This window comes from Bidens hawaiensis, unplaced genomic scaffold, assembly GCF_021521415.1.
Source record: "Bidens hawaiensis isolate Kalapana, Puna unplaced genomic scaffold, B.hawaiensis_p1.1 tig00016745_1, whole genome shotgun sequence".
Classification (NCBI taxonomy): Eukaryota; Viridiplantae; Streptophyta; class Magnoliopsida; order Asterales; family Asteraceae; genus Bidens; species Bidens hawaiensis.
In genome coordinates, this window is record NW_027492535.1 from 184,549 (window position 1) to 212,504 (window position 27,956).

Consider the following 27,956-nt stretch of genomic DNA (forward strand, 5'->3'; position numbering starts at 1 on the left):
AGTGTGAACATCAATAGAGGAAAATGAACTAATGGGCTGGCATCTGTTTTGGAGAATCAACTATAACCTGGAGCACTCAGAATCAACATACAATAGCATGATCATCTTGTGAATCAGAATTCATGACCGCTACTCAAGCATCATGCCAAACACTATGGCTAAAGGGGTTACTGAAATAGCAGGCGCAAAGGAAACCAATATAACTATCATGGTAGACGTACTGTCTGCAATAGCACTCATGAAGAATCTATTCTTTCATGGAAGGAGCAAAGTACATAGACACATGGTATCACTTCATCAGATAATGCGTGGAAAATGATCACATCAATGTGTAGCACATCATTGGTGAATTACAAAGGGTGAAGTTCAACACTATATATATAAAATAACTACCAAAGCACTCCCAAGGATAAAGTTCATCACTATGAGACAAATGCTTGGAGTTCAAGATCTACAGGTGTAATTATTAGAAACAATGCTTAGTTTGTTAATTAATGTCAATGTAAAGTATAGGGTCCGGATTGTATCAAATTATACTTGGTAACCACCAAGTTGATCCGTCGTATGTACACGTATTTTGAATTGGTGTGATGAACCAACGCAACTCTAAGTATTCCCGAGTTCACTTAACGAGAGAAAAGAAAGGGAGGTATTTCCTTACCTTTCTCTTCTCTTATTTTCCCCTCTCCTCCCTTCATTCCTCTCATTTTCTTTCCTTCCAATTCCTTTCAATTTGGAAGTAAACCAATCACCCCAATTTACTCATCATTTCTCTTCTCTTTCCCTCACTTTCTATTCTTTACTTTTGGTGAAACTCGGCAACACGCCTATTCTTCAATCAAATTCTTGTTCATTCAATCTTGTTTCTTCAATTTCTTAATCAATTGTTGTGATTCATTTAATTCTAGGCAACATCTGGCATTTATTTCATACAATATTGTTTATTGCAGTCACGGCCACCATTTTTGGTGACATAATTCGAAAGATGAACAGAAGATCTCAAATACAAATAAAAAATTCAGGAAAACAATAACAATTGAAACTAGCAAAATGCTAGTAACTCAGGGTCATTTTGCAGTATCTCCATGTCTTCTTTTTCCAAACACACGGACGCTTCGATGCCATTGCCATCAGGAGCCGCATAGAAAAGCACTAAGTTCTTAATTGTTCCACCAAGAGTAAGTTTTACCGGCTTCCCCCACCCAAAATCAATATCGCTAGTAGGAAATCGATACAAGCTAGAATATATGTAACACTCGTCAAGTCTTTTCGACGTCTCTTGGGCAACTTCAGGTGGCATGTTTGCACCTATTTCCATTGCACTATCAACATTTGGTATAGATTGAAATGCTGCCTTCCCTTTCCTCATTTCACCAATGGTGAAATGAGGCGCGAGTTCACTTTGATTCTTAGTGGGGAAGTCTATCACGACGATTAGATTTCCTAGCGTTGTTCCTGGCAATTTCTCTACCATCATGCTTCTCAAATCTGTGGGAAAGGCCATGCCACTTGGCTTCAAAGTTCCTGAATTATTCTTGGCTGCAGCAGTCATTGCGCGGTTATGGATTAGCCATGACAGAACTTCTATCTTGGTAGGCTTCTCGATGGGTTGCCCCGCTTCTTTGGCCATAGCTATCACCTTGGCTTTGAGATCGTTTAACTTTTGGTCCGGGAAATAAAAACTCCTTGTAACACAACCATCACGTGATCTCGCTTTTATATAGGTTGGTAACTTACTATAATCTATACTTTGGCATGGAATAATATGGGGGCACCAACTTTGTGAGACAAAGTTGATGCAACCGCTACCCCTCCACAAGCAAATTTGTTTACTTGAACCGCTAACGGGCATGTGACACCTTCACTATCACCCCTAATGTGTGGGTCAAACCATAACAAATCATTTGGAAAGAGTGGATGAAGATCTTCGTGGTTTGATCGTTGTAGGAAATCTGATAACGAGCTGTCATTGCTTGCTTCAATATACTCAACCCCCTCGTCATTGCAATCAACGAAAGTTGGGCGATATTTCTTCAGCCTACCAGCAAACGGATAGTAATGCGTTAGGGTCTTCGATAGGGAGTTCTTCAACTCGGGTGTTTTATCATGGGAACTTTGATCAAGATTCGGGTAGAATGCAACAATCGGAGTGTGTGTTTCTATCGCCACTTGATCTAACACCGAGAGATTATATGTTCGGTTGAAAGAAGGGGTCGGGGAAGAGGGTTTGATGATCTCTCTAGAGACAATTGTGTGAAGTTGTCTTCGACCAAATCTTAAAAGCTTGCTCAACATTTTGATCAAATAGAATGGTTACTACAGTAGTGGTGTATTTGTTCTTATAGATATAGTTTGCATGCCCTAAACAAATATATATATATCATATAGAAGCAGCCCAAGTTTGACTCCAAAGTTGCAAACAATGCTATTACCACATGGTGGTTGGGTTCATGGAATGACAATAAGCTAGTTTTAACATTGTTTATTATATTAAAAAGTGTTATAATTAAGTTTTATTATATGCTAAACTTTATATAATAGTATAATACACATGGCAGAACATGCACATACGTATATTTACTTTAATATTTATGAATTGTTTGGGTCATCTATTGAATCCAAAGTGAACTTAGAAAAGTGTTTTATTACTTTATGGAGTTGCTTTGAGCGATACGATAGAATATTGTACGTGTATAGTTTGTACTATTCTAATTTATTAAATTATGTGTCAAAGTCGTTTACGATATCAAATAATGTACAATAGGATTTTGTACAAGAACTCTCTTCATCGTGTTTTTGCGTCAATCTTTTCACCTCAAACCACATGCTTTTCTGGAGATATTGATGGTTGCAAGAGATGATTGTAATCACCGAGGTTGGTGGTGGTAGCTAAACAAAGAGATAAAGTGAGGTTAGATGGAACTTAGAAGAAGATTAAGTGGTTTACCATTTTCTTTTAAATAATTGTTTTGATAAATATCTTTTAAGACCATGTGTAATGGTGGAGTGAGGGGTGGACACTAGGGGTATCAATCGTTATCACATCACTCAACTTTAACATGTTAGGAGTGACAAAACAAACCTAAATGGGTTTTTTGAGTTAATATAAATAACTTTTAAAGCTGCAATGAGTTTGGATGTATTAAAATAATTTTTTAAAAAAGTCAATATAGGTTGAGAAAATGCTATTGACTTTTGGTTATAGTTAGAATTTGTTTGTTTATGAGTTAGAATGGACTAAAACAAGTTCCGCCCAATTTTATTTTAAACAAAACCCATGAAACCAAATAGAAACCGAAAAACCAAAACCAAACAAAACAATTTGCCACCTCTAACCGAAACCGATTGAAAGGAAAAAAAAAGCAAAACCGAACCGGGAAAAAAACAAAAAAATCGAACCTGAACCGATACAAAACCGGTTGTTTTTCAATGAACGAGGACGACGGGGGAAACATTTTAGTTATTTTGCATTTTTGATTTATATTTTGAGTTATTATTTTTTTGTTAAATTTGTGAATTTTTTTTAGGGATTTTTTACTATGTATTTTAACCTTTATTTGGGTCAAGATGGGTTAATTTTACCCATTTTGACCCATACCATTATAACCCACTATTTTAAAAATTCATCCTGACTCATACCCAGTTTAACCCATCACCTAAATCCAATCCAACCTATTCACATTGTCACCTCTATGTTAAACCCAATGTTGTTGAGACTGGCCTGGACCGGACCGGACCGTCGAACCGTCCGACTGAGATTCGATCCACTGACCGGTCCAGTTCTACATAGTTCTCTCGGCTCTCAAGGACCGGCCAGTCTAAACCGGTTCGGCCGGTTGAACCGGTTTTCTATGAAAAAAATACTTTAAAAAAACCATTTTTCCAGTCCGACCCGTCATTTTTGACCAAAGTTGTTCGACCGGTCTGATCGGTTGAACCGATGAACCGGTAGGCCGTCCGATTCGATGCCCGTTCAAGTTATGAAAACATTGGTCAAAGCATCTTACTTGATGTAATGTGAGCACCAAACTAGAATCTGCCCTTTGCCATTTTGCCCTTTGCCACTTTGGGCTTCACTCTAATCATACCTTCGTCTACGAACATGGTGGAACCCACAATCAAATTCAGCAAATCAGGTTATCTTACTCGTATTTTAACTAATTTTAATAACAATTATAATTTTTTTCAATTAAATTGTAACACGATTTTGTGTAGCAAATGTTCTTTTCTTACGTGACAGTGATATAACATAACTTATTTTATTGTTATGTAAAAGGCCATCCACCACACAGCCTAATTACATCAATTTAGAAAATATTTTTTTTTCATTATTTTGGTAAAATAGAACTCAATGCGCCCACTAAAGTCATGCTTATTTGTATAAACTAAGTTTTTTTGAATGAATATAATAGTGATTTAGTGAATGAAATTAAAATCCTTTATGATATGAGATACAAACTGTTCAGACTGATTTTGATTTTTCAAGTCTAGTTCACAGAACACCGTTAAAGAAGAAAATTAACACTATAAGAAAACCTAACTGAGCCAGGTTTTAAATATGGAACCACATAGATTCTAAATTTTAACCATTACTTCCATGTCATTGGATCAAGGAGAATTACAATTAACATATATATGTATTTATGTGATGATTATTTATTTGTCCGCCTATGGGATAATATTGATTAGTTATGATTTGCCCAACTAAATTGACTTTGGTTAGTGATTATGCATGATTGGGCTGGGTTGGAGTTGGTTTCCTTAGTTTATGTATCCGTGATGAGCGTGCAATTTTTTTTAACAACAAAAGCGTAATTCTATCACGTAGAAGTTGGTAAACAACTACCTCAAATATTGTACTTTTATAGTTTAGTAGTTTTATCTTCCGTATTACAGAGGCTGTTTTACATTACTCGTTTTTAATATTTATATACTTTTTTGGGTTTAATTTTATTTATTGTGATGAAATTTATAATATACTCAGAGTTTGATGATAAAAATGTTTCACAAATAACTAAGATGTTATAACCCAGTTTATAATTTATCTGGGTTTGGTACTAAGACCTAACACGCGCTTATTTTTTTTACTATAAAATTGTTTTTTAATTATAAATAATATTTTTTTTAAAAAGAATCATATAATAATTTTTAGTGTAGATTTTCACATCAATAATTTGGTGAGAATAATTTTTAATTTAATGAGATGTTATAACCCGTTTAAGGAATATATGGGTTTGGTAAGACCCATACCCGTGAATTCGGGTCGAATGCATTAGAAGTATCCATTTAAAAATCTAGCAAATCTGATAACTCTAAAAAAGGGGATCAACCACATCGTGACACATAGGATTTTTGGGTTTTCGTTTATATATATCATAGATTATAGATTTACGCTATAAAAGTTGGTTAAATTAAATTCAGGACTTACACATGAAAATTGAATCATTCTAACTTCTTTGTCCCTCAAGCACTTTTAAATAAAATTTTATTCGTAGCATGAAACATAACAAATGCGTAAATCCCCATGATCTGATAACATCGAGGAAGGAGATAGGGATTGATCGGCATGACGCTTATGATTCATCTTTTTCCTCCAGATGAATCATGCCCCATTTGTAAAAAAGCTTGTTCGGATAGATTTGGTGAGCATGCCCTCCACTGTAAGGAATTGCCGGGATTCAAGTATCGTCATGCCTGGGTTAGGGATGTCTTATGGGATGTGCTTAGACGTGCCGGGATCTCAGCCAAGAAAGAGGCACCTGTTAACTTTTTAACTGATCCGCGAGAGGGGAGATCTACCATGCGTCCTGCGGATGTTCTTGTGTTTGGCTGGGCAGGGGGTAAACATGCGTGTGTTGACCTCACTGGGGTGTCCCCGTTGGTAGGGTTGAGAGATAGTGGCTTCGTACCTGGATAGACGGTTTTGAGAGCAGAATCTAGGAATGTTGCTAAGAATGAGACAACGTGTTTGGAGAATCGGCACGTGTTCATTCCATTTGCCTTCGACACTTTTGGATCCCTAGCTCCCGAGGCGGTTCGCTTCTTGGAGCGGGTGCAGAAGGTGGTCCACAGTGACTGGCAGAGCCCGATGAACCAAAGATTTATATTTTGTAGAATAGGCTTTGCGATTCAAAGGGGGATAACGGCGCAGCTTGTTGCTCGCTTACCCATTATTCAGATGTAACTCGGTTTGTGTTATTTATAAAAGGATATGATAAAAAATATAAAAAAAATTACATCTTAGCTTGTTGACGCTTATAGATGCCGACTATGTTGTGCGAGTCTGGGCTGAATTAAACAACACAACACAAACATATGAAAATCATAGAATTGATCAACTCCTATATAAACAAATAAATATATATAATCTGATTCTTATATATTAAAGTGATCTCAAACTACTGTCGTAATCTTGATGTTTATAAAGTTGTTTGTTTGACCCACCCCACAGGTAAGGGTATGCGAGTACCATAGGGCATAGGATATGCAGAAACATAAATACATTTAAATGGCTGAATAAATTAAGATCGTATTACAAGACTATGTGTTATAGATATGGTTCGTTAATATAAAATGAAGTCACATCACTGCCACTAGGCAATGCGACAGTAACTTACTAACTCACCAAACTTGTGCAATGGAGGGGTTAGTTAATTGAGATGATGGTGATACGTGGATCAATAAAAAACACTCTTAAATTGTAACGATGTGATGTTGGGGGTGATTGTAGGCGCCACAACAATGGCGATAAGGGGGGATGGCAGCCCACATGTTTTTGCATCAAGATACTACTTCATGTTCGGAGAGTTAAAACCATAACTTTTATTCTATAAGCGTAGGTAAAATTGTCCCTGTTCCATTGTAAACATATGCTTATTTTGACAAACATAAACCAACACCGTGTCTTCAATTCACATAGACTAATAAGTTGTTTCACCCTTGTACCGATGCTGCGATATTTACCGTCTAAGTTTTCCAGAGGTGAAGATTTAGTTTGTAACTTTCGGTGCAATTGACATTCTAGTTTAATGACATGAGATGATAGTTAAGACTTGAGATCTTTGAGGTATCAGGTTCGAAACCTGACTCAAGAGGTTTTCTATGGGTTACCCCATGATGGTGTTCCTTAGTGAGTCAAGCCTAGAGCGTCAGAATCAGTAAAATCGGCTAACATCCCGCTTTAGAAATGCTCACTTAAATATTCAGGGTAGTTCCAAACAATGTTAAAAAAATATAACTTTAGGTGAAGAGAACCAAGAAAAGACGGACGATGGTTGTTAGAACTTAAATAGTTAAACTTGGTTGGTGTGAGCTTTTAAAATAATATAAAAAGTTTATTCACTTGTAAAATTTTGTCACAAGAGACACATCAGAAGAGAAAATAGTTTTTTCAACTTTTTATTTATTTTAATTCGTGTGATCGTTTAATTATTTATTAGTTACTACTCGTTTCTATATGCGTTGATTCGACGTACTTCATATACTTTTAATTAAGTATTAGTTATTTATAAAATGCACTTACGTGTATATAATACTAGTTTTTATTCTCGTATTACAGTAATTGTTTTATATTGTTTGTTCTAATATTTATTTATTTTTTGAATTTATATTTTTTTAGTGTATGAAAGTTAATAATATACTTATGGTTTGATGATAAACTGTTTCACAAATATATGATATGTTATAACTCGGTTTAAAAGCTATATGGTTTTGATGAGACCTAAAGCCCGTTTATTTTTTTTACTATAAAATTGGTTTTTTAATTATAAATAATATTTATGATAGTTAATAATATACTTATGGTTTGATGAAAACCAAAACCCGTTTATTTTTTTTTTACTATCAAATTGGTTTTTTAATTTAAATAATATATATACTTTTTTAAAATAAATAAGATATTAATTTTTATTATATCATATTTTATAGGATTTTTACATCAATAATTTGGTGAGAATAATTTTTAATTTAATGAGATGTTATAAACCGTTTAAGGAATATCTGGGTTTGGTAAGACCCATACCCATGAATTCGAGTCAAATGCATAAGAAACTTCCATTTAAAAATCAAACAAATCTGGTTACTCCAAAAATAGGAGGAGCGACCACATCGCGACACGTAAGATTTTTATATCTTCGTTTATATATTATAGATATAAAATTTCAACAGCTTTTCTATATGTAGGTCCGAAATAAATTTATTTAATTAATTAATTACAATAAAAAGTATTATATAAATAATATCAAAGTCAAAATGTCAAATTACGTAAAATTCACTTAAGCTCAAATAAATATATATGAACCGAACTATTTCGGTTAAAATTATTATAAGTATTATTATTATTATTATTATTATTATTATTTTATATAGTAAAACACAATTTTGGTGCCGCTGGCATCTAATTGGGCCAAGTGGCATTCTGCCACTGGTCCATAAAATTTGTTTGTTTGTTTTTTATTTTTATGTTTTAGTTCTTGTATCGTAACGAATATAATGGAAAAGACTAATGGTATATAGACTCGCCGTCTCAACGTTGGGAGTGACAAAATTTGGGTTTTACCAATGTCCGGGTTTCACCGACTGATGCCAACTTACATGTTCACTTCGATTTTTTTATTGGGCCAAGTGGCGCTCTGCCACTGGTCCATACAATTTGTGTTTTTTTTTTGTATTTTATGTTTTAGTTCTTGTATCGTAACAAATATAATGGAAAAGACTAATAGTATATACTCGCCGTCTCAACGTTGGGAGTGACAAAAATTGGGTTTTACCAATGTCCGGGTTTCACCGACCGATGCCAACTTACCTGTTCACTTCGATTTTTTTAGTCTCGGTATCGTAACGAACATAACCAAAATCGATCAAATTCGCTTCGACTCACTTCCTTAACGCAGGGACCGACAACGCTTAGGTTTTATTAATTATATATAATAATTTTTTTGTTTTTTTATGTTTTAGTTTTGGTACCGTAACAAATATAACGAAAAAGACTAATATTATATAGACTCGTCGCCTCAACGTTGGGAGTGACAAAAATCGGGTTTTACGAATGTCCGAGTTTTACCTACTTATGCCAAATCACCTATTCATTTCGATTTTTTTATATTTTTTTTGTCTCAGTATCGTAACAAACGTTACCGAAAACGATTGAATTCGCTTCGACTCACTTCCTCAACGCAAGGACCGACAACGCTTGGGTTTTATTAATTATATATAATAAATAAAAAGTTTGATGTCGTTTGACCGCGAATGGTCCACTTGGCGTGATATGATTGGGCTACATAATTTTGTTTTTAAGAAGAAGTTTGACGCCACAGAACCCTTATTGGACCGTTTGTTTAGCCAATCATCGTTGTCCATCTATGGCTTCATATTCACATCCACGTTCCATCTCATCGATGTTATACAATCCGCAAGCGTTGTCGGTCCCTGCGTTGAGGAAGTGACTCGAAGCGAATTCAATCGATTTCGGCTACATTTGTTACGATACTGAGACTAAAAAAAAATCGAAGTGAACAAGTGAGTTGGCATCGGTCACTGAAACCCGGACATTGGTAAAACCCGAGTTTTGACACTCCCAATAATTTTTTTTATATTAATAATTAAACGGTTATTCGCGTTGTCTCACCACCATCTGGGACAGACAACACTTAAGTTTTACCGACATACCACCACAACACCCGGAATGACAAAGATCCAGTTTTGCTAACAACCGTGTTTTACAGACATTTTTGTTTTAGTTTTGGTACCGTGATAAACGTAACAAATACCGACAACCTTATTCCAGTCGACTCTTCATCGTAACGCCCACAACCGACATCACTAGGGTTTTCCCACTGCCCCAACGCCCAACACCGACAACGGTCGGGTTTAACCAACGTCCGGGTTTTACCGACCGAATAAACATGGTTTTAAATATTTTATTTGTTTATTAATTTCAAGAATTTATTTTTACGTTTTAACGCTTGGGTTTTACAAACGTTGGTTATACCGTAACAAATATAATTGATATTGGCCGAATTCGCGTCGACTCACTTTCCTAACGCAACTGGTTCATAAATAGATCCGACCTGACCGGTGCAACGCGCCGGGTACAAAAACTAGTTATAAGTAAAAACAAATATGACCGGACTATTTGGGTTAAAATTATTATAAGTGATTGGGTTTACGATTAAGAAAGCCACAAAGTGAAAGGCCACTAACTCCACGTAAACAAGTAATATCGGTTATAGGGAGCAGAGTCGAACCGAACTGAGCGAAGGCTTGCTTGTTGCTTGACTCGTTTACAACCGAACTGAACCGAAAGGCTGAAATTCAAACCGAGCAAAAATCGAAACGGGTTAAAATCGAAATGAGCATTTTCCGATCGAACATCGAGTGATTTCCGAGCATTATTGATTTCCTTTTCACTTTAAAATTTTCACTAAGAAACAAGTTTTAAGGTTGTAAATCATATATTTTGTAAACAAATTAATAGTTTATAGGCACACGTGTAATAGGCTGTAAATTTTTATGAGAAAAAAAGTTTGAAATGAGATATAATAAACATGCAAACAAACTTATAGTATTCTCAAAAACTTGAAGAGAATAAACGAAACTATAAAATTGTCGGAATAATTTTTTTTAAGGGTTAAAGAATTGTATACTTATATTTATGTGTGTTGTCTATATATTTATATATTTATTTATATATAATTATATGTAAAATAAATTAAAAATATTCGAGTCGAACCGAACCAAACCGAGTAGACATTTGCTTGTTGCTTGTCTCGTTTACAAACTAAATTGATCAGAACGGCTCGTTTACAATCGAGCGAAAAAACAAGCAAGCATTTTCCAAGTGAGCGGCGAGCGATTTGGACGGCCGTAATCGGTTGGCAGTGGAGAAAATAAACTGCTTCTGCACGCAAATCGAGAGAGGAAAGATTTATTATTATGTTTTTTTGAACGTCTGTTATTCAGGATAGGCTAAGGTGGGCAATGAGGGGCTTGACTGGGGCATGTTTCTTTTGGGGATAGTTTTTTTAAATAAGTTGTCGATATTATGTATATGTATTTTTAAAATATCTGAAATCTTATATATATTGTTATTCGGTATGTCATAAACTCATTCTAATACTATGATTTTGCTAATTGTTATGTTTATTACTATAACTTTAATCGTTATTAAAAAAATTAGTTGACATTATTTAGTTCGTTATGCTTTAAGGGGCATTCTTTTTCGGCTCGTACGGGGCACACAAAATTTTAGAGCCGCCACAGTTGTTATTATTATTATTTAATTATTTTTTTCTGCGTGACTTGATTCTAAAACCTTCCAAACTTTATCAACCAAAGGTGTTTACATGTTTTGCCTTTACCAATTAACCACCAACCTATTGATAGAAAAGACTTAATTTACTCACGTTAGGAACATGCTTGTTTTAAAGTTTTAAAAGGTGTTTAAAGCAGGACTAATATTGATAATATTATTTATCAAGTTTATTAGGAATAAGAGGCGCTAAATCAAGATCTTGACTTCATCAGAAGTCAACACGTGGCATTCAGTACTTAATAGAAAAGGAAGAGAAAGAACCAATTTTTAGATAACATACAAAGTTGACACTTGTCTAAATATAAAAGATAGAAGATACAACATTTAGCAAAGGGCTGCAATCCCTAGTATTGCACCCATTTGATAAGGGATGTGATCCTCATACACCACCCCCACATGGAACATCACGGAAATTTCGAGCCAAAAATGTTAACTTTCAAAGTCAAAGGACTAAATCTGTCAAATTTCAAACTCTAAGGACAAAAGTGGAAATTCTGATTCTTCGGCCCATCGCAATACGCGACGGCCTTAGAATCAAGGTCATCGCGTATCGCGATGACCTTCCAGACACATTGTGACACGTGGCAGATGGTGGCACAGTGTGTCACCACGTGGCAACACGTCTGCCACGTGTCGCCACGTGGCACAGCGCCTGCCACGTGTCACCACGTGGTGACTCTGGCAGCCTACGTCGCGATACGCGACGGGCTAGCCATGGAGGCAGTCGCGTATCGCGACGAACCCAATTTTTTGCCTATAAATAGAAGGCCACGGGTTTGATCCATTCACACCTCAAAACCCACATACAAACCTCTCTCTAACATCTCTCTAGACCTTGGAAAGTGTGCCCTCAATTCACCTCAATAAACGTGTTCTCGATCTCTCTTTTTCGGTACCATCACCTCATTTTCGTGCCGTAACCTTGATAAACAAACCACCTCCCGACGACGTTTAAAGCAAAAAGGTATTATTGGTGTGATGTCCCGACGATCATCTCAAAGTGCGTGCCGTGGAGTATTGATGTCTCGATAAGCGTGTCAAGAGAAAGAGTTGATCAAGAAAATAAAGAAGGAAAAACGGCGACGAAGTGCTGCTCATTTGAATAGGGTCTATTTAGTCGAAAAAGGTAGGCATAATGCTCAAATAAAATAATAATAAAATATTGAAAAAACTTAATACCTTAAGTCGATGTTATATTCGATACCTCGATAAAACAAAAGAAAATATAACGAAGAAAGAAAAGAAGAAAAGAAGAAAAGAGTAAATAAGATATATATATATATGTGTGTGTGTGTGTGTGTGTGTGTGTGTGATTATTCTTTGTTATAAATATTATTTAAGTAATAATGAGTATTTTTAAATAATAAAGAAAATAATACGTTTCTTAAAGAAGAAGAAACATTGGATTTTATAAATAAACTAAGGTTTATAATATTACTTTTTAACTAAAGGTTTTAAAGTAAAAGAGATTTTGAACTAAAGGTTCATCGAGGTAAAGTTTATAAAATAAGACTAAAGGTCTTAAGCCGGATTATATATCCGACTAACAAAAAGTTATACTCGTACTATAGGTGCGAGCTAGCAAAAGGGAAAGACCCTCGGACGGTGTTGAAGCCGATCCAAAGCGAAAAGGTGAATACGCCCCAACTTTTATAAACTTGTTTTCAAACGAGTCAACTTGTTATATGAAAAACTTTACATGAGACTAAGTGTCTCTTAAAACATTATAAATAAGAGTATAAGCCTAGCCCTCACGCCGTAGTATACGTTTGTCTGGATCCTCACATATGTGGTAATAACGCGGTGGGCACATCTCACCACACTTGGTTATAGTCACGCTCGCCGGCGGGGAGTAATGACCATGTGTATACATACGGGTACTTAACTAAGTCAAACGTTGCGGTGTTTGCTGGGGTAACCTAGTGTAGAGACTTGACTATAACCACACTTGGTTATGGTCACGCTCGCCTGCGGGGAGTAATGACCATGTGTATACATATGAGTACTTAACTAAGTCAAACGTTGCGGTGTTTGCTGGGGTAACCTAGTGTAGAGACTTGAGTTTATAATGAAATTTTTTGAACTTAATTATTCCTAAGCCAAGATGGGCCGATACTTACGTGGTCCCGAGGGGTGATTAAGTAAAGAAAAATATTTTAGCGTCAGCATATTCACCAACATTCGTTGCTGACGTATTTTATAACATTTTTGCAGGTAATCAAGAATAGGCTTGTGAAGACGAAGTGCTCAAGCATTCGATGGCTCGGATATTTTGTTAAACATAATTATAACAAATGGTGGTTTTGTAAACTTATAACCAAGTAAACTTAAACGAGACTTTTGTCTCGTCTTTTGTAATGTAAATACTAATAACTTAAATCCACATGTTTTTATAAGACTTTCGCTATTTAATCGTAACTCTGATTTATTTACAAATGTGGTACCAACTGTTGGTCGCACTCCAAGGCCTTAGACGGGGGTGTGACACCACATGTCTATACGGCTCGTATAGGCCTATACGCCCGTATAGGGTATGAATGACTGAAAAGGGGACAAAAAAACATTTTTTTCAGTCTATATGACCGTATAGACCTATACGAGCCGTATAGGCATTAAATGGCTCGTATTGCTCCCTAACAAACCATAAAACCTATACCGTCGTATGGTGCTATAGGACCGTATAGAAAACATTTATAGAAAAATTCAGACTGCCTTTTAACCAATGTTAATCGCTGCTGAAAAACGACTATACGAGCCGTGCAGTGCTATAAGACCACGTTTAAAACTTGATGTATTTTACGATGAACTAGTTACATTTATGTATGTGGACCATGTGTTTGGAACATGATGTATTTTGGGGTGCACTTTTATTTTAATGTATGTGGACTAGATGTTTATCAGTATATTTTGGCCAAATGTTTTCTTGTTTGCTTAATCATTGATTGATTATTGTGTATGGACTATTATAAAGTGTAACATAATATAATCTTAAACAAATGTTCTTGGGGTACAACTACAAATTACTTAACCAAACGTTTTATGTAAATATTAAAAGACAATTTATTATATTCTAAAATATCATATCATTCAACTTTTCAATGTAAAACATAATTCTATACAAGTGAAACAACACATGAAGGGTAAAAAAGAAGAACGTTTAAAATTGTTAAAAAAATATGGTGCAAGTCAGATAATATTTCAAAAAAATGTTCACAAAGCTCGTATAGGGGAAAAAATGGTGTATGAGAATCATAAGTGGTGTGAGAGGATCCTAAGCCTAATTTTATTTGTTACTTAAAATAATATTCCCTTTTAACTCATTTAGTTTGACTTATATTTAATTTGACTTGGGAAAACTTTAAAAAATAGTAACAATTTTTAACCATTGTATCAATTAAGTTTCTCTAACTTTATTTGTTTCAATTATGTTACTCACAAACATTTTTTTTATTTCAATTAGGTTACTCACAAACTTTTATTCATTTATGTTGTCTCAATTTAGATTATATAATGAATTACTTGTTATCTTTTGTATTATTATATCATTTTTTGAACGGCTAATTATTTTTTTAGAGTTTTAATCATACGTTTAAGCTTAAATGATAAAAAGTTAACTAGTATATGAAATTTAAAAACTAAAAATATTTTAATAAAAAAAGTATTTCTAATAATAACAAAATTGAAATATGGTGCTTTTCGATAAAGCAAACAAACGTAACTTTTTATAATTTAATAATTTAAAAAACATGTTTTTTTAATTTGTCAATTTCTTTAATTAATAAAATCCATGTCACTAATTTTAAATTCCATATCATCGGTCTACATAACTGTTTTACAAAATTCTTTGAAAGAAAAATATGTCACGTCAGCGTAATTATCTACCTAAATGATCAAAAACTGTATAATTAATACATTGGTGAAACTTGAGTGATCTAAATGAGAAAAAAAATGTGGGTTACCTAATTGATACAAAAAGGTTTGTGAGTAATATAATTAAAACATAAAAAGTTTCAGTAACCTAATTGTTGCAATAGTGAAAGTTTGTTACTATTTTATAAAGTTGCCTCAATTTAACTTTCTTGTATAACCTATGCTTGTTAATTTACACACACACAAAAAGGCCCGGATATGTAGTGTAGTATTTTTTTTTCTTCATGTTCCGGTATAAGTTGATAAAAACGTAATGGTATTCAAAGGAGGTTACTTTTTTTTTGGTACATGAGCTATCTGTGACTATCCAAAAAGATAATTTGTGTTCGTTAATTTGTGTTGTAGCAACGACCTCACCTAAATAATTGTTGGGCAACCTTCTTTCTTTCAACATACTTCTTGTTAGACCCATAATCATCTTCTTCTTTCGTTTGGTCAGGCATCTTTTGATTCAGTAAGACTCACAAATTTTTTTTATGTGAAGTGAATTCAATAGGCATGTACATTCTCTTTCTTTTTGCATCATTTTCTTGAGCGCTTTAAACTTTGCAAAAGCATTTGCTATGAAATACACCCAACACATATGGGTTAGATTATCAATAAATAATTAGTACAGATTTTTCCGAGTTTTTTTTTACCAAAATAGGGTGGAGGGAAACCTATTTATTAAAATGGATGATTTTAAAAATATTTATCAAAATTGGTAATTTCTTAAAAACTTGTAATTCTCTTTCCTAATATTAATGGTTTATTGACTTTATTGGATAAAAAAAGTAATTGTTTTTCTTTAAGTTCGAAAATTCTCAAATAAAATAAAACAAATACATTTTTGTTGTATCATGATGTTTTATCGATTCTTTTTTTGATGTTTTTAATTCGTTATATATTATAAGTATTGAAATTACAAAATAATTTATAAATGGGAAAGTCTACTTTCTTTAGAAATATCTTTTCAGTTTATTTAGAAGTACTTTTATAAATGTTTTGTTATTAGCTTTTATATTCATTTAATATATATAAGAATGATAATAAAAATTTATATTTTTTAATATTGTGTATTTTCAATATTTTGTTCAGTTATGTATTCCGAAAATATTTTATTTATCTTTAGAAAAGCATTTCAAAATAGCTAGCAAAGTACATGTGATGAAATTTGGTTGGTATTATTCGAATCTTTATTTTATCGACACTCGCTATAAGAACTGAAAGAGAAAACTCAATTATAAAGTCTTGATATAAATAAAAGATATCAGCATGCATGGGTATTATAGTGTTCAAGAAAACCATAAAAACGAATGCAAGTACCGTTGTTGTTCGGTCAAAGTCGTTTTGATTGGTATGGTACCGACACATGTATAGTTGACGATAAAAAATTATATTATTCACATTAACACATTTTAAAATTTTAACACACACGCATATATCACAAAAACAATGTTTTAGAATTAATAATAAGCTCCATATTCAAACTTTTTTATAAACAGATCAAAATGTTTTATATTGATGTCTTTCTTGTATGCAAAATAAAAGAAAAGTATTTATAATATTTATTTAATTAACTGTATATAATTTTGAACGAAATCATCACGAACAAAAGTACTTAGTAATTTAGTTACAGAACACGTTTATTAAAAAATTAATAACAACATTTGAAATGATTTTGATTAAAAAATACAATGATTCACAAATTTTTTTTATTTTATTAGAAATCTTTTTCTTAGTTTATCAAAAATAAAACCTTTTTTTAATAACCCAGTAAGATAAGAGATTTGCAAGTTTTAAGTATTTAATAACCATTAAGATTTGGAAAGAGAATTACATGTTTTTAAGAAATTATCTATTCTAGTAAATACTTTTAAAATCACTTATTTTGATAAATAGTTTTTTCTCTCACCCTATTTTGGTAAAAACACTCGACTTCTTTTCCCAAAACTTGGAGCTTGCATTGGACCACCTAGGTCGAAGTGCACATATTCCAGTTTTTTTAGGCTCTCTAGTGAGGCTGACAATTCGTGTCTTAACATGTTTAACAGGTAAGAAGCGACGCGTGTAACACAAATGTCAAACATGAATACGACTCGTTTAACTACTTTATATGTCATGATTATAAGACAATTTTAAGTTTTGTGTATCAATAAGGGAAAATGATAGAGTCTAGCCTACTAATTTCCATTATTTAAGAAAATAAAAAAAAATCATATATCGCACTTTTTTGATTAACAGGTCTTATCGTGTCTTAAAAAGGTACCCAATTGTCAGCGGACGTAAAAGGCTTTTGGGTTTGTTTACCAACAACACACCCTTGGCATTTAGAAGTTTCATTATTTATGCAAGGCAACCCATGAACTAAGTTTTCATCATACAATGACTTTAAACTTGGAAAATTTATATGACCATACCTTATGTGTCATACAATGACTTAAACTTGTAATCACATCCAGCAACCTTCTATCCTAGGGCATTTCATTCAAACTGCTCAGAATTACCATCCTTCTACTATCATTATTCTGCTCACCTTCTTCATCAAAATTTAGCCAATGGAATTCACCAATGTGCAGGCAACAACACCACCATAAGCACACATGATGGGAATTTCAACCAGTTCAACAAATTGGCTATTTGATAGCGAAGCATCACATCACGTGACCAACGATCTAAACACATTGTCTCATCACGTACCTTATGATGGTACCAAAGAGATCATTATTGGTGACGGTTCGTCCCTCACAAGGTTAGAAAATATAAAAAAAAGTAAATAGAAAGTAAGAGTTTATGGTTAGGTTAAGCGGTTAATATTTTATTAGTAGTACTTCCATTTTATAAGAAGGTAGGTGTATACGGACTGAACCGGACGGGACGAGAGCATGTTTGTGTCCTTCCATTAAGCTTTTGACGGACAAACGGATGGCTCACGAACACTATACCGAACGAAAATTCATGTATGTGTCCATTCAGTAAGAAATCGAGTTTGTCCGTGTCAGTCCGTTAATATTGTAAACGAACGTTAACGGACAATAATGGACAAACAGACACTAATGAACATTAATGGACAAACGAACATGTGAATATCAATAAACAACAAACACTAATAGACACTAATGGACAAACATAAACAGTGACATATTAATTCCAAACATAAATCCAAACAACTTCTCCTACAAATTTGAAATTACACCATATAATATCCAAATATATTTAACACTTAATATATTAACAAAAAGTGGATCATCATAAGCGACATGGGACATATGTTTGGATTAATAACACTAGAAATTCCACAATTAAGTTACATATTGGATATATATAAACAGTTACAATACCGGACGGACATTCATGAACACTATAGAATGAACTTGGCCCTTGTCCATGTTCGTCCGTTAAGCTTACCGAACGAAATTTGTCTGTCCATGTCCGGTTCGTTTATTAAACGGACGAACATAAGTGTAGCCATTATATTGGAATTCAAATATTCTCACAATCTCCTCGTTATTTAGATTATTTTCTTGCCTTATTTTATCTTGATTTCTTTCTCTCTTTGTATTTAAAAAACCAAAGACCGTAACTTATTTTGTCATTTAGAATTAAAAATATCTTTGAACCATCTAAACTTGAGATGGCATAAGAGTAGTTCTCGACCTAAAATAAACACACACAACCCTAATCGCCGCCTTCTTCAATGGCCGGCGATAAAGATACCACGAACTCCGGTTCGAAACATAATACCACACCCGACACAAACTCCCCATTATACATCCAAGCTTCAGATTACCCGAAGCAGCTGCATGTCAATGACGTTCTCACCAATCAAAACTACTCCGACTGGTCACAAGAGATGATGAACTTCCTTCTCGCCAAGAACAAAGTCGGTTTTATCGATGGGTCCATCGAAAAACCGGACAAAACTGCTGCGGATTACGCATTATGGTTGCGTTGTGATGCCATGGTAAAGGGATGGCTCACAACGGCCATGGAGAAAGAAATCAGGAACAGCGTGAAATACACCATACCGCAACCGAAATATGGGCTGATTTGCTAGAGCGATTTGGAAAAGAGAGCACCCCACGGGCGTATGAGTTGAAGCAAACACTCGCTACCAAACAACAAAGAGGTACATCAGTCTCCGCTTATTTCACCAAATTGCGCAGTCTCTGGGAATAGATGCACTTGGTCATGTCAATCCCTCGATGTACATGTAATGGTTGTACATGTGATGTTGGTAAAAAGATGGTTGCATTCAGAGAGAAGGAAAGATTATATGAGTTCCTATTGGGTCTCGACAACGAGTATTCCGTTATTCGGACTTAAATTCTTGCAATGAACCCAACACCGTTTTTAAATAACGTTTATCGCCTCGTGTCTGAAGACGAAAAACATAGGGCAATAGCTTCTGATAAAAGGCCAACAACCGAACCTGCAACTTTTAAGGCTTTCGCGCCTGGTAAACGTGAAAACAACATGGGCCCGCGACGTGACAAAGCTCCCGTAAAAGACGTCAAACTCGGTGATGTTGAACACTGTACATTTTGCGGGAAAGACGGACACAATAGGGACGGTCGCTTCAAACGAATATGATATCCCGATTGGTGGTTGGGAAATAAAAAACGTGAAGAGATGAAGCAAATGGCAGCATGTGTTGAAACAGACATCAACCCTATCACAGGTTTAACTAAGCAACAATATGAAGTTTTTTTTGAAACATTTTGCAGATAATGGAAAGCCCACAAAAGATACAAACCCGGCGGCTTATATGGCAGGTAATGAAAATTACCGTAATGATTGGGCAATTGATTCGGGGTCCCCGAACACATCACACGTGATATTGGGGTTCTTGAAAATCGAGTTGAGACCCATAACGAAACACCGGTGGTTATTCCAAACGGAGAATCAATATCCGTTGAAGGAAAAGGCGAAGGCATATTCCTAAATTTACTTGCAACCTTTTATCCGTTAGTCGACTTAGTCGAGACCTACAATCAGCAATAACCTTTTTTCCTGACTTTTGTGTCATGCAAAAGCTATACACGAGGAACTTGATTGGTGCGGGTGAGTGCAGGAGCGGTTTATACCGAATGGGGATGTTTGGAGTCAAGAGGAAAGCCTTGATGACAACCATTGACGTTTGGAACAAAAGATTGGGTCACGCTTCCGGTGAAAAACTTGCTCAAATAGATTTTCTTAAGAATGTTTCTTTCAATAAGTTGTGTGATTAACACACTAGACTCCCTTTCGAATTAAGTGAAACAAAAACCAAGGATTGTTTTGAATTATTACATTGTGATATTTGGGGAAGATATGGTACACCTTCCTTTTCGGGTGCCAGTTATTTTTTAACGATTGTTGATGATTTTATAAGTAGGGCGGTTTGGGTTTTCTTATTAAAGTTTAAACATGAGGCGGGTGCATGCCTCATAAACCTTTACAATATGATAAAAACCCAATTTGGAAAAACCTTTAAGAGAATTAGAAGTGATAACGGGGGGAGTTCACATCAAACGAGACGATTAAATTTTATAGTGAAAAGGATATCTTGCTTGAAACCACGTGTCCTCACACCCCGCAACAAAATGGGGTTGTAGAACGAAAACACAGACACATTTTAGAGACGGCTCGCGCTCTTCGGTTTGAAGCGAGCCTACCAAAAACTTTTTGGGGTGAGTGTGTCTTGACTGCCATTTACGTGATCAATAGACTACCTTCCCATGTCATTGAAAACAAAACGCCATACGAAATTGTTTTTCAACAAAAACCCAACTATAGTTTTATGAAAGTTTTTGGTTGCTTGGCTTATTTTAGAAGCAATGAAACAAAGGGGGATAAATTAGAAGCAAGGGGGAGGCCCGGGTGTTTTTGGGCTACCCGGCAGGGACAAAAGGTTACAAAATTTTTGACATTGAAAATAAAAAAAATGTTGTCTCAAGGGATGTGAGATTCCATGAGAACCATTTTCTATTTGATAAGAAGCAGATGACTTATGATGACACATAATTGTTTGAGTTGTATGATGGGCATACTGAATGTGAAAGTGAAAAGGTAGGTGAGGTGGATAAGCCCACAGAAACAGAAAGCTCACAGAAAATGAAATAGGTGAAGGTCTTAACACAGAAACTAGCAGCCCATTTTCAGATTCAGAAAAAAGGCCAGAACAGGTTGACCAACCGGACCCTTCAGTTACAGCCGAAAATTCGGACTCAGCCACTGAACCTACTCAGGAAAAGAGAAACCAGTCTCAACCTAAACGTTTCAACGATTATCATGCCCAACTTCCCCCATAGGTCGACCATGCACGAGCTCCGCCAAATTTGAGTTCCTCAACGGTATACCCCCTGGCTAACTTTGTTACTTACAATAATTTTTCTAATTCTCACAAAGCATTTCTAGCGGCCATCGACTGGAACGATGAGCCAAAGTATTTTCACCAGGCCGTTCAAAATGACAGGTGGAAAGAAGCAATGAAAAATGAAATTCGAGCTCTTGAAAAGAATGGTACGTGGACCTTAGAAAAACTACCCGAAGGAAAACGTGCAATTGATTCCAAATGGGTGTACAAAGTAAGCCGAACGGTGAAGTTGAAAGATACAAAGCGTGTCTCGTTGCGAAGAGATTTACCCAAATGGAGGGGATTGATTATCATGATACATTTGCCCCTGTAACCAAACTAGTCACCGTCAGAACCCTTTTAGCGGTGGCGGTTAAAAGAAATTGGGTCATTCATCAACTTGACGTCAATAACGCTTTCTTACATGTAGATCTCCATGAAGAAGTTTACATGAAGATTCCACAAGGATTCGCTAAAGATGGGGAAACTAGAGTCTGTCGTGTGAGGAAATCATTGTATGGCTTAAAACAATCATCACGTAATTAGTATCATAAATTTACCAATGCTCTACTTGATATTGGGTTTAAACAATCTAAGGCAGATTACTCTCTTTTCATCCAAAGACAAGGCGATAGTTTTGTCGTTGTACTTATTTATGTTGACGATGTGGTTATGGTTGGCAATGACACAATCAAAATGTAAGACACAAAGAGCGAGCTTAATAACCGATTTAGCATCAAAGACCTTGGCAACTTAAAGTATTTTCTTGGTATCGAAGTTGCCAGAACAAAAGAAGGCTTGGTATTGAATCAACAAAAATATGCACTTGATATTCTTGAGGATTGCGGTTTACAAGGTTGCAAACCGAGTCCAATACCCATCGAGCAAAATCACAAACTCGATCGAGCCGAAGGTGAACCAAAGGTTGACGCTGGTCGCTATCATCGCATTGTCGGTAGGTTGCTCTACCTACAAGCTACGAGACCCGATATCGCTTACCCAGTCAACATTTTAAGCCAATTTGTTGCTGATCCTCGACAATCGCATTTGGACGCTGCTCATCGAGTCCTTAGATATCTAAAGGGAACGCCGGGGCAAGGAGTTTTGTTTCCTAGTGAGGGAGGTTGCACTCTCACTGCATATTGTGATTTTGATTGGCTCGGGTGTCCTTACACCCGGAGATCGCGAACCGGATATGTGCTTCTGTTGGGCGGGGCGCCAATTTCATGGAAAACAAAGAAACAATCGGTTGTCTCTCGTTCGTCGGCTGAGGCTGAGTATCGGTCAATGACCTCTACAGCTAGCGAAGTCCTTTGGGTCAGGTGGCTCCTAACCGAGTTGGGAATTTCATCTCCTAATCCCACTCCCTTATTTTGTTATAACCAAGCCGCCCGAGATATTGCCAATAACCCTGTCTTCCATGAACGAACTAAGCACGTAGAGATGGACTGTTATTTTGTTCGCGAACAAGTGGACTCACAAGAAGTTGTACCTCATTCGATTGCCACCAACATGCAGATTGCTGATCTTCTAACCAAGGGGCTCGGGACTAAACATCTTCGTTTCTTACTTGACAAGTTGGGCACTCGAGATATTCACGCTCCAACTTGAGGGGGAGTATTGGAATTCAAATATTCTCACAATCTCCTCGTTATTTAGATTATTTCCTTGCCTTATTATATATTGATTTCTTGCTCTCTTTGTATTTAAAAACCAAAGACCGTAACTTATTTTGTCATTCAGAAATAAAAATATCTTTGAACCATCTAAACTTGAGACATTACCATAGCAAGAGTCTCTTGATCAAGACCTTGTATCAGTTCTGTAAATATAATTTACCTAATGAGTAATGATAAAACTACCCTTGACAATCTATAACAATAATTGAATTTTAGGTTTGTTACCCCCAAAAAGCAAATTTGTAAAATGAACATATTTAAAACAAAAAAAAACAAAAATAAGTAGAACCCAAAGTGTTGGTTTTACACAGGAGCTGTGGTGGCTAGTCGACACGAATTTGTTGAGATATTAGAGGTGGAAGGTCATGGGGCGGACGGTGTTAGGTGAAGTCCTGATGAGGTGGATGGTGTAAGTCGGAAAACCAGGGAGTACTCACCGAAATACAAGAAGAAAATATTGGATCCGGGAAAGAAAGAAAGAGGGAATTTGAATCCGGGAAGAAACGGAAACAGCATCTCCAGAAATGGAGAAGATGAGTTGGATCAGGGTATCTACAAAGACACCTATTTCAAATCCATCAGCATACACTCTATCATTCTGAACACATACAAATATACAACACAATCACAATTCACTTATTCACACTCAGTTACTTGGATATATTAAGCAACAAAACAAGCAATCAAGGAAAGCATAATACCATCAAATTAGAACTAACAAAAGGCTAGTAGTTCAGTGTCATTTTGCAGTATCTCCATGTCTTCTTTCTCCAAACACACGGTGGCTACAATGCCATTGCCATCAGGAGCTGCCATGAAAACCGTCATGTCCTTAAATATACCTCCAACAGTTACTTTTACAGGCTTCCCTCACCCGAAATCAATATCATATGCCGGAAACCAATACAAGCCAGAATATATGTGACTCGCATCAATTCTTTTTGTCGCCTCCAAGATAATTTCGGGTGCCATCTTATCATACATCTCTAACGCCGTTTCCAGATTTTGTATACCTTGAAATGCTGCCTTATTTTCCCGCATTTCACCAATTGTTATATGTGGCGCGAGTTTACTTTGATTCGTTGTGGGAGATTCTAAAGCAAAGTAAAGATTTCCTACGCTTGTTTCGGGTAATTTCTCTGCCAAATGGTTTCTCATATCCATAGGAAAGGCCATGGCAATTGCCTTAAAGGCTCCTGATATTTTCTTGTTAGCAGCCTCCATTGCGCGGTTATGGATTAGCCATGACAAAGCTTCAACCCGAGTCGGGTTCACAATGGGTTGTCCGGATTCTCTAGTCATGGCTATCACCTTGGCTTTGATATCATTTAACTTTTGTTTAGTGAACAAAAAACTCTTTGTAACACAACCCACACGCGATCGCGCACTTAAAAGTTCCGACAAATAACCATAATCTTTAGTTTGGTGAGAAATAATATGCGGATTGATGAGTGATGTATCTTTTTTAGCTGTCACTGTCGCCCAATGATTTATAAAATTTAACTCGGTTCGTCCATCACCAACCTTGTGAGACAAAGTTGATGCCACTGCTACTCCTCCACATGCAAAACGGTTGACTTGAATCACTAACGGGCAAGTGACACCTTCAGTGTCACCTCTAATATGCGGGTCAAACCACATATCCTTTGCGAAGAGTGGATCAAGATCTTCGTGTGTTGATCGTTGTAGGAAATCCGATAACGAGCTGTCATTGGTTGCTTCAATAAACTCGACCCCCTCATCACTGCAATCAATATAAGTCGGGCGTGTTTTCTTTAATCTACCCGCAAACGGATAGTAGTGAGTTAGGGTTTTCGACAGGGAGTTCTTTAGCTCGAGAGTTTTGTCAAGAGAACTTTGATCAAGATTTGGGTAGAATGCAATAAATGGGGTGAGGCCATTAGGCGAGATTTGATCGAACAATGAGAGATTATATGTTCGGTTGCGAGAAGGGGTCGGGGAAGAGGGTTTGATGATCTCTCTAGAGACAATTGTGTGAAGCTGGCTTCGGCCAATTCTTAGAAGCTTGCTTAGCATTTTGCTCTAATTGGATGACTGTTACAAAACCTGTTCATTCGTTCTTATAGCTACAGTTTACATGCCTTAAATGTATATAAATATCATATAAATGCATCCCAAGTTTGACTCTAAACTAGAAAACAATGTTACGAACAAATAGATGTTAGGTTCATCGACTCACACTACATATATTAAGCTAGTTTTAGCATAGGCTATATTGTACTAAAAAGTGTTATCATTTCGTTTTATTAGATGCAAAACAAGTTTTAAAATATGTTAAGATGATGGTGACGAGTGACGACAAATGTGCTGACTCATTGTCATTAGTAAATTTTATATAAGAGTGACACAGTTCTTGATACTTCTTGTATTACTTTATTTCTCTATAGAATTTGAGATGTGCCAATCAAAGCCATATCTTTTTCAATCATATAAACTAACTTATTGAAATATTAGTATAAATAGTAAGTGAAGTTAGTTAGAATAGAAAAGAGATGATAACTTATATTTTAATATCCATAAAATATAATAATAATAATATATCGTAGTTGAGTCAGTAGTTATATTAAACGAATTAATCATTTATTTATTTATTTATTTTTAACGATCAACAAATATAGAATGCCTAGATATTTCGTATGTGGTGATCCATGGTAAATGGTCACCGCCAGCTAGCTCAACCCAGCCGTTTGAAGCTCTTAAACGCCTCCAAGTTATCACCAGTTCCGGTGAAAACCCACCATCATGTATGCCGTACGAATTAATCATTTATTAATATACGGAACAAGTATATTGACTAATTATCTACATTTTGATGATTAACGGTACGTCGGCCTATATATGGACGATCATAATTTATATTTAAGCCTCCCAACTAGATTGACTTTGGCAAGTGATAATGAGATGCCTATTTCATACATGATCAGTATGCAAATTATATATTTTAACAACAAAAGTGGAATATTCTAACACGTAAAATAGCAAGCAAGTACCTCAAATAGTCTACTTTTATTTTATTTACATTATATTTATCGGAGCAAGATGGGAGTAGCCTACACAAATTGGATTACAGATGAACACTGAGTTATTCTAGCTTTAAATAAAATTTTATCCGTAGTATGAATCAAAGAAGAAAACATGGTTAAAAACAAAAGTCTCAATAGCAACAACATAAGCAATAAGAGGAAAGCAGTATAACAGAAAGAAACTAACAAAAGGCTAGTAACTCAGGATCATTTTGCAACACCTCCATGTCTTCTTTTTCCAAACACACGGATGCTTCGATGCCATCGCCATCAGGAGCCGTCATTAAAAGCGTTAAGTTCTTTATTGTTCCACCAAAAGTTACTTTTACAGGCTTCCCCCATCCAAAATCAATATCATATGTCGGAATCCTACACAAGCTAGAATATATGTAATACTCATCAACTCTTTTTAACGTCTCCAATGCAATTTCAGGTGACATCTGAGCAACGATTTTCGTTGCAGCTTCCAAATTTGGTACACTATGAAACATTGCCTTCATTTTCCTCAATTCACCAATAGAGAAACGTGCGCGAGCTCTCTTTGATTCCTTGTAGGAACTTCTATCACGAACACAAGATTTCCCATGCTTGTTCCAGGCAATTTCTCTACCAAAATGCTTCTCATATCTGTCGGAAAGACCATGCCACTCGCCTTAAAAGTTCCAGCATTGTTCTTGGTTGTAGCAGCCATTGCTCGGTTATGAAGTAGCCATGACAAAACTTCAACCCGAGTAGGGTTCTTGATCGGTTGTCCAGATTCTATGGTCATGGCTGTCACCTTGGCTTTAAGATCATTTAGCTTTTGGTTAGGGAACATAAAACTCCTTATAACACAACCAACATTTGATTTTTCACTCAAAATATCTGGCAGGTTAATATTTCTAGATGGGTAAGGAATAATTTGGGGATTGATAAGTGATGTATCTTTTTTGGCGTTCATTGTGGCCCAATGATCGATGAAATTGAACATAGTTCGTGCATCACCAACCTTGTGAAATAAAGTTGTTGCCACTGTTACTCCTCCGCACGAAAAGTGGGTGACTTGAACCGCTAATGGGCAAGTGACACCTTCAGTATCACCTCTAATGCGCGGGTTGAACCATATCAGATCATTTGGAAAGAGCGGATCAAAATCTCCGTGCGATTGTTTGAGGAAATTCGATAGCGAGTTGTCATTGGTTGCTTTGATATACTCGACCCCCTCGTCATTGCAATCAACATAGGTTGGGCTAGTTTTCCTCACCCTGCCAGCAAAAGGATAGTAATGAGTAAGGATTTTCGAAAGGGAGTTCTTTAACTCGAGGGTTTTATCATGGAGACTTTGATCTAGATTTTGGTAGAATGTAACAATTGGGGTGTGTGAATTCAGTGATATTTGATCTAACAGTGAGAGATTATATGTTTTGGAGCGACAAGGGGTTGGAGAAGAGGGTTGGATGATCTCTCTAGAGACGATTGTGTGAAGCTGTCTTCGACCAAATCTTAGAAGCTTGCTGATCAGCATTTTGTTCAGAGACAGTTACAACTTATACATAACAAATAGGGTGGCGATTACTCCGGTCCATTCATTGTTTTATAGCCATAGTTTATCTGCAGTAAGCAAGTATAAATATCATAAAGCATCCAAGTTTAACTCCAAGGTGGAAATTTCGTTTGGTGATCATAGGTTGGGTAAT

The 27,956-nt window shown here is 35.7% G+C and overlaps 1 protein-coding gene and 2 pseudogenes across 2 annotated transcripts; all 3 read right to left on the reverse strand.

Moving 5' to 3' along the window:
- Positions 1-963: 963 nt before the first annotated feature.
- Positions 964-2,398, reverse strand: LOC143551941 (akuammiline synthase 1-like; annotated as a pseudogene).
- On the reverse strand, positions 971-27,790 carry LOC143551940 (akuammiline synthase 1-like; annotated as a pseudogene). The gene is made up of 2 exons (XR_013138568.1): positions 26,454-27,790; positions 971-1,042 (listed from the first exon to the last, which is right to left on the reverse strand). The product of XR_013138568.1 is annotated as an akuammiline synthase 1-like (transcript).
- On the reverse strand, positions 23,919-25,356 carry LOC143551939 (akuammiline synthase 1-like). The gene has a single exon (XM_077042277.1). The coding sequence runs from the start codon at positions 25,271-25,273 to the stop codon at positions 24,107-24,109; it is 1,167 nt and encodes a 388-aa protein (XP_076898392.1). The 5' UTR covers positions 25,274-25,356; the 3' UTR covers positions 23,919-24,106.
- Positions 27,791-27,956: the final 166 nt, after the last annotated feature.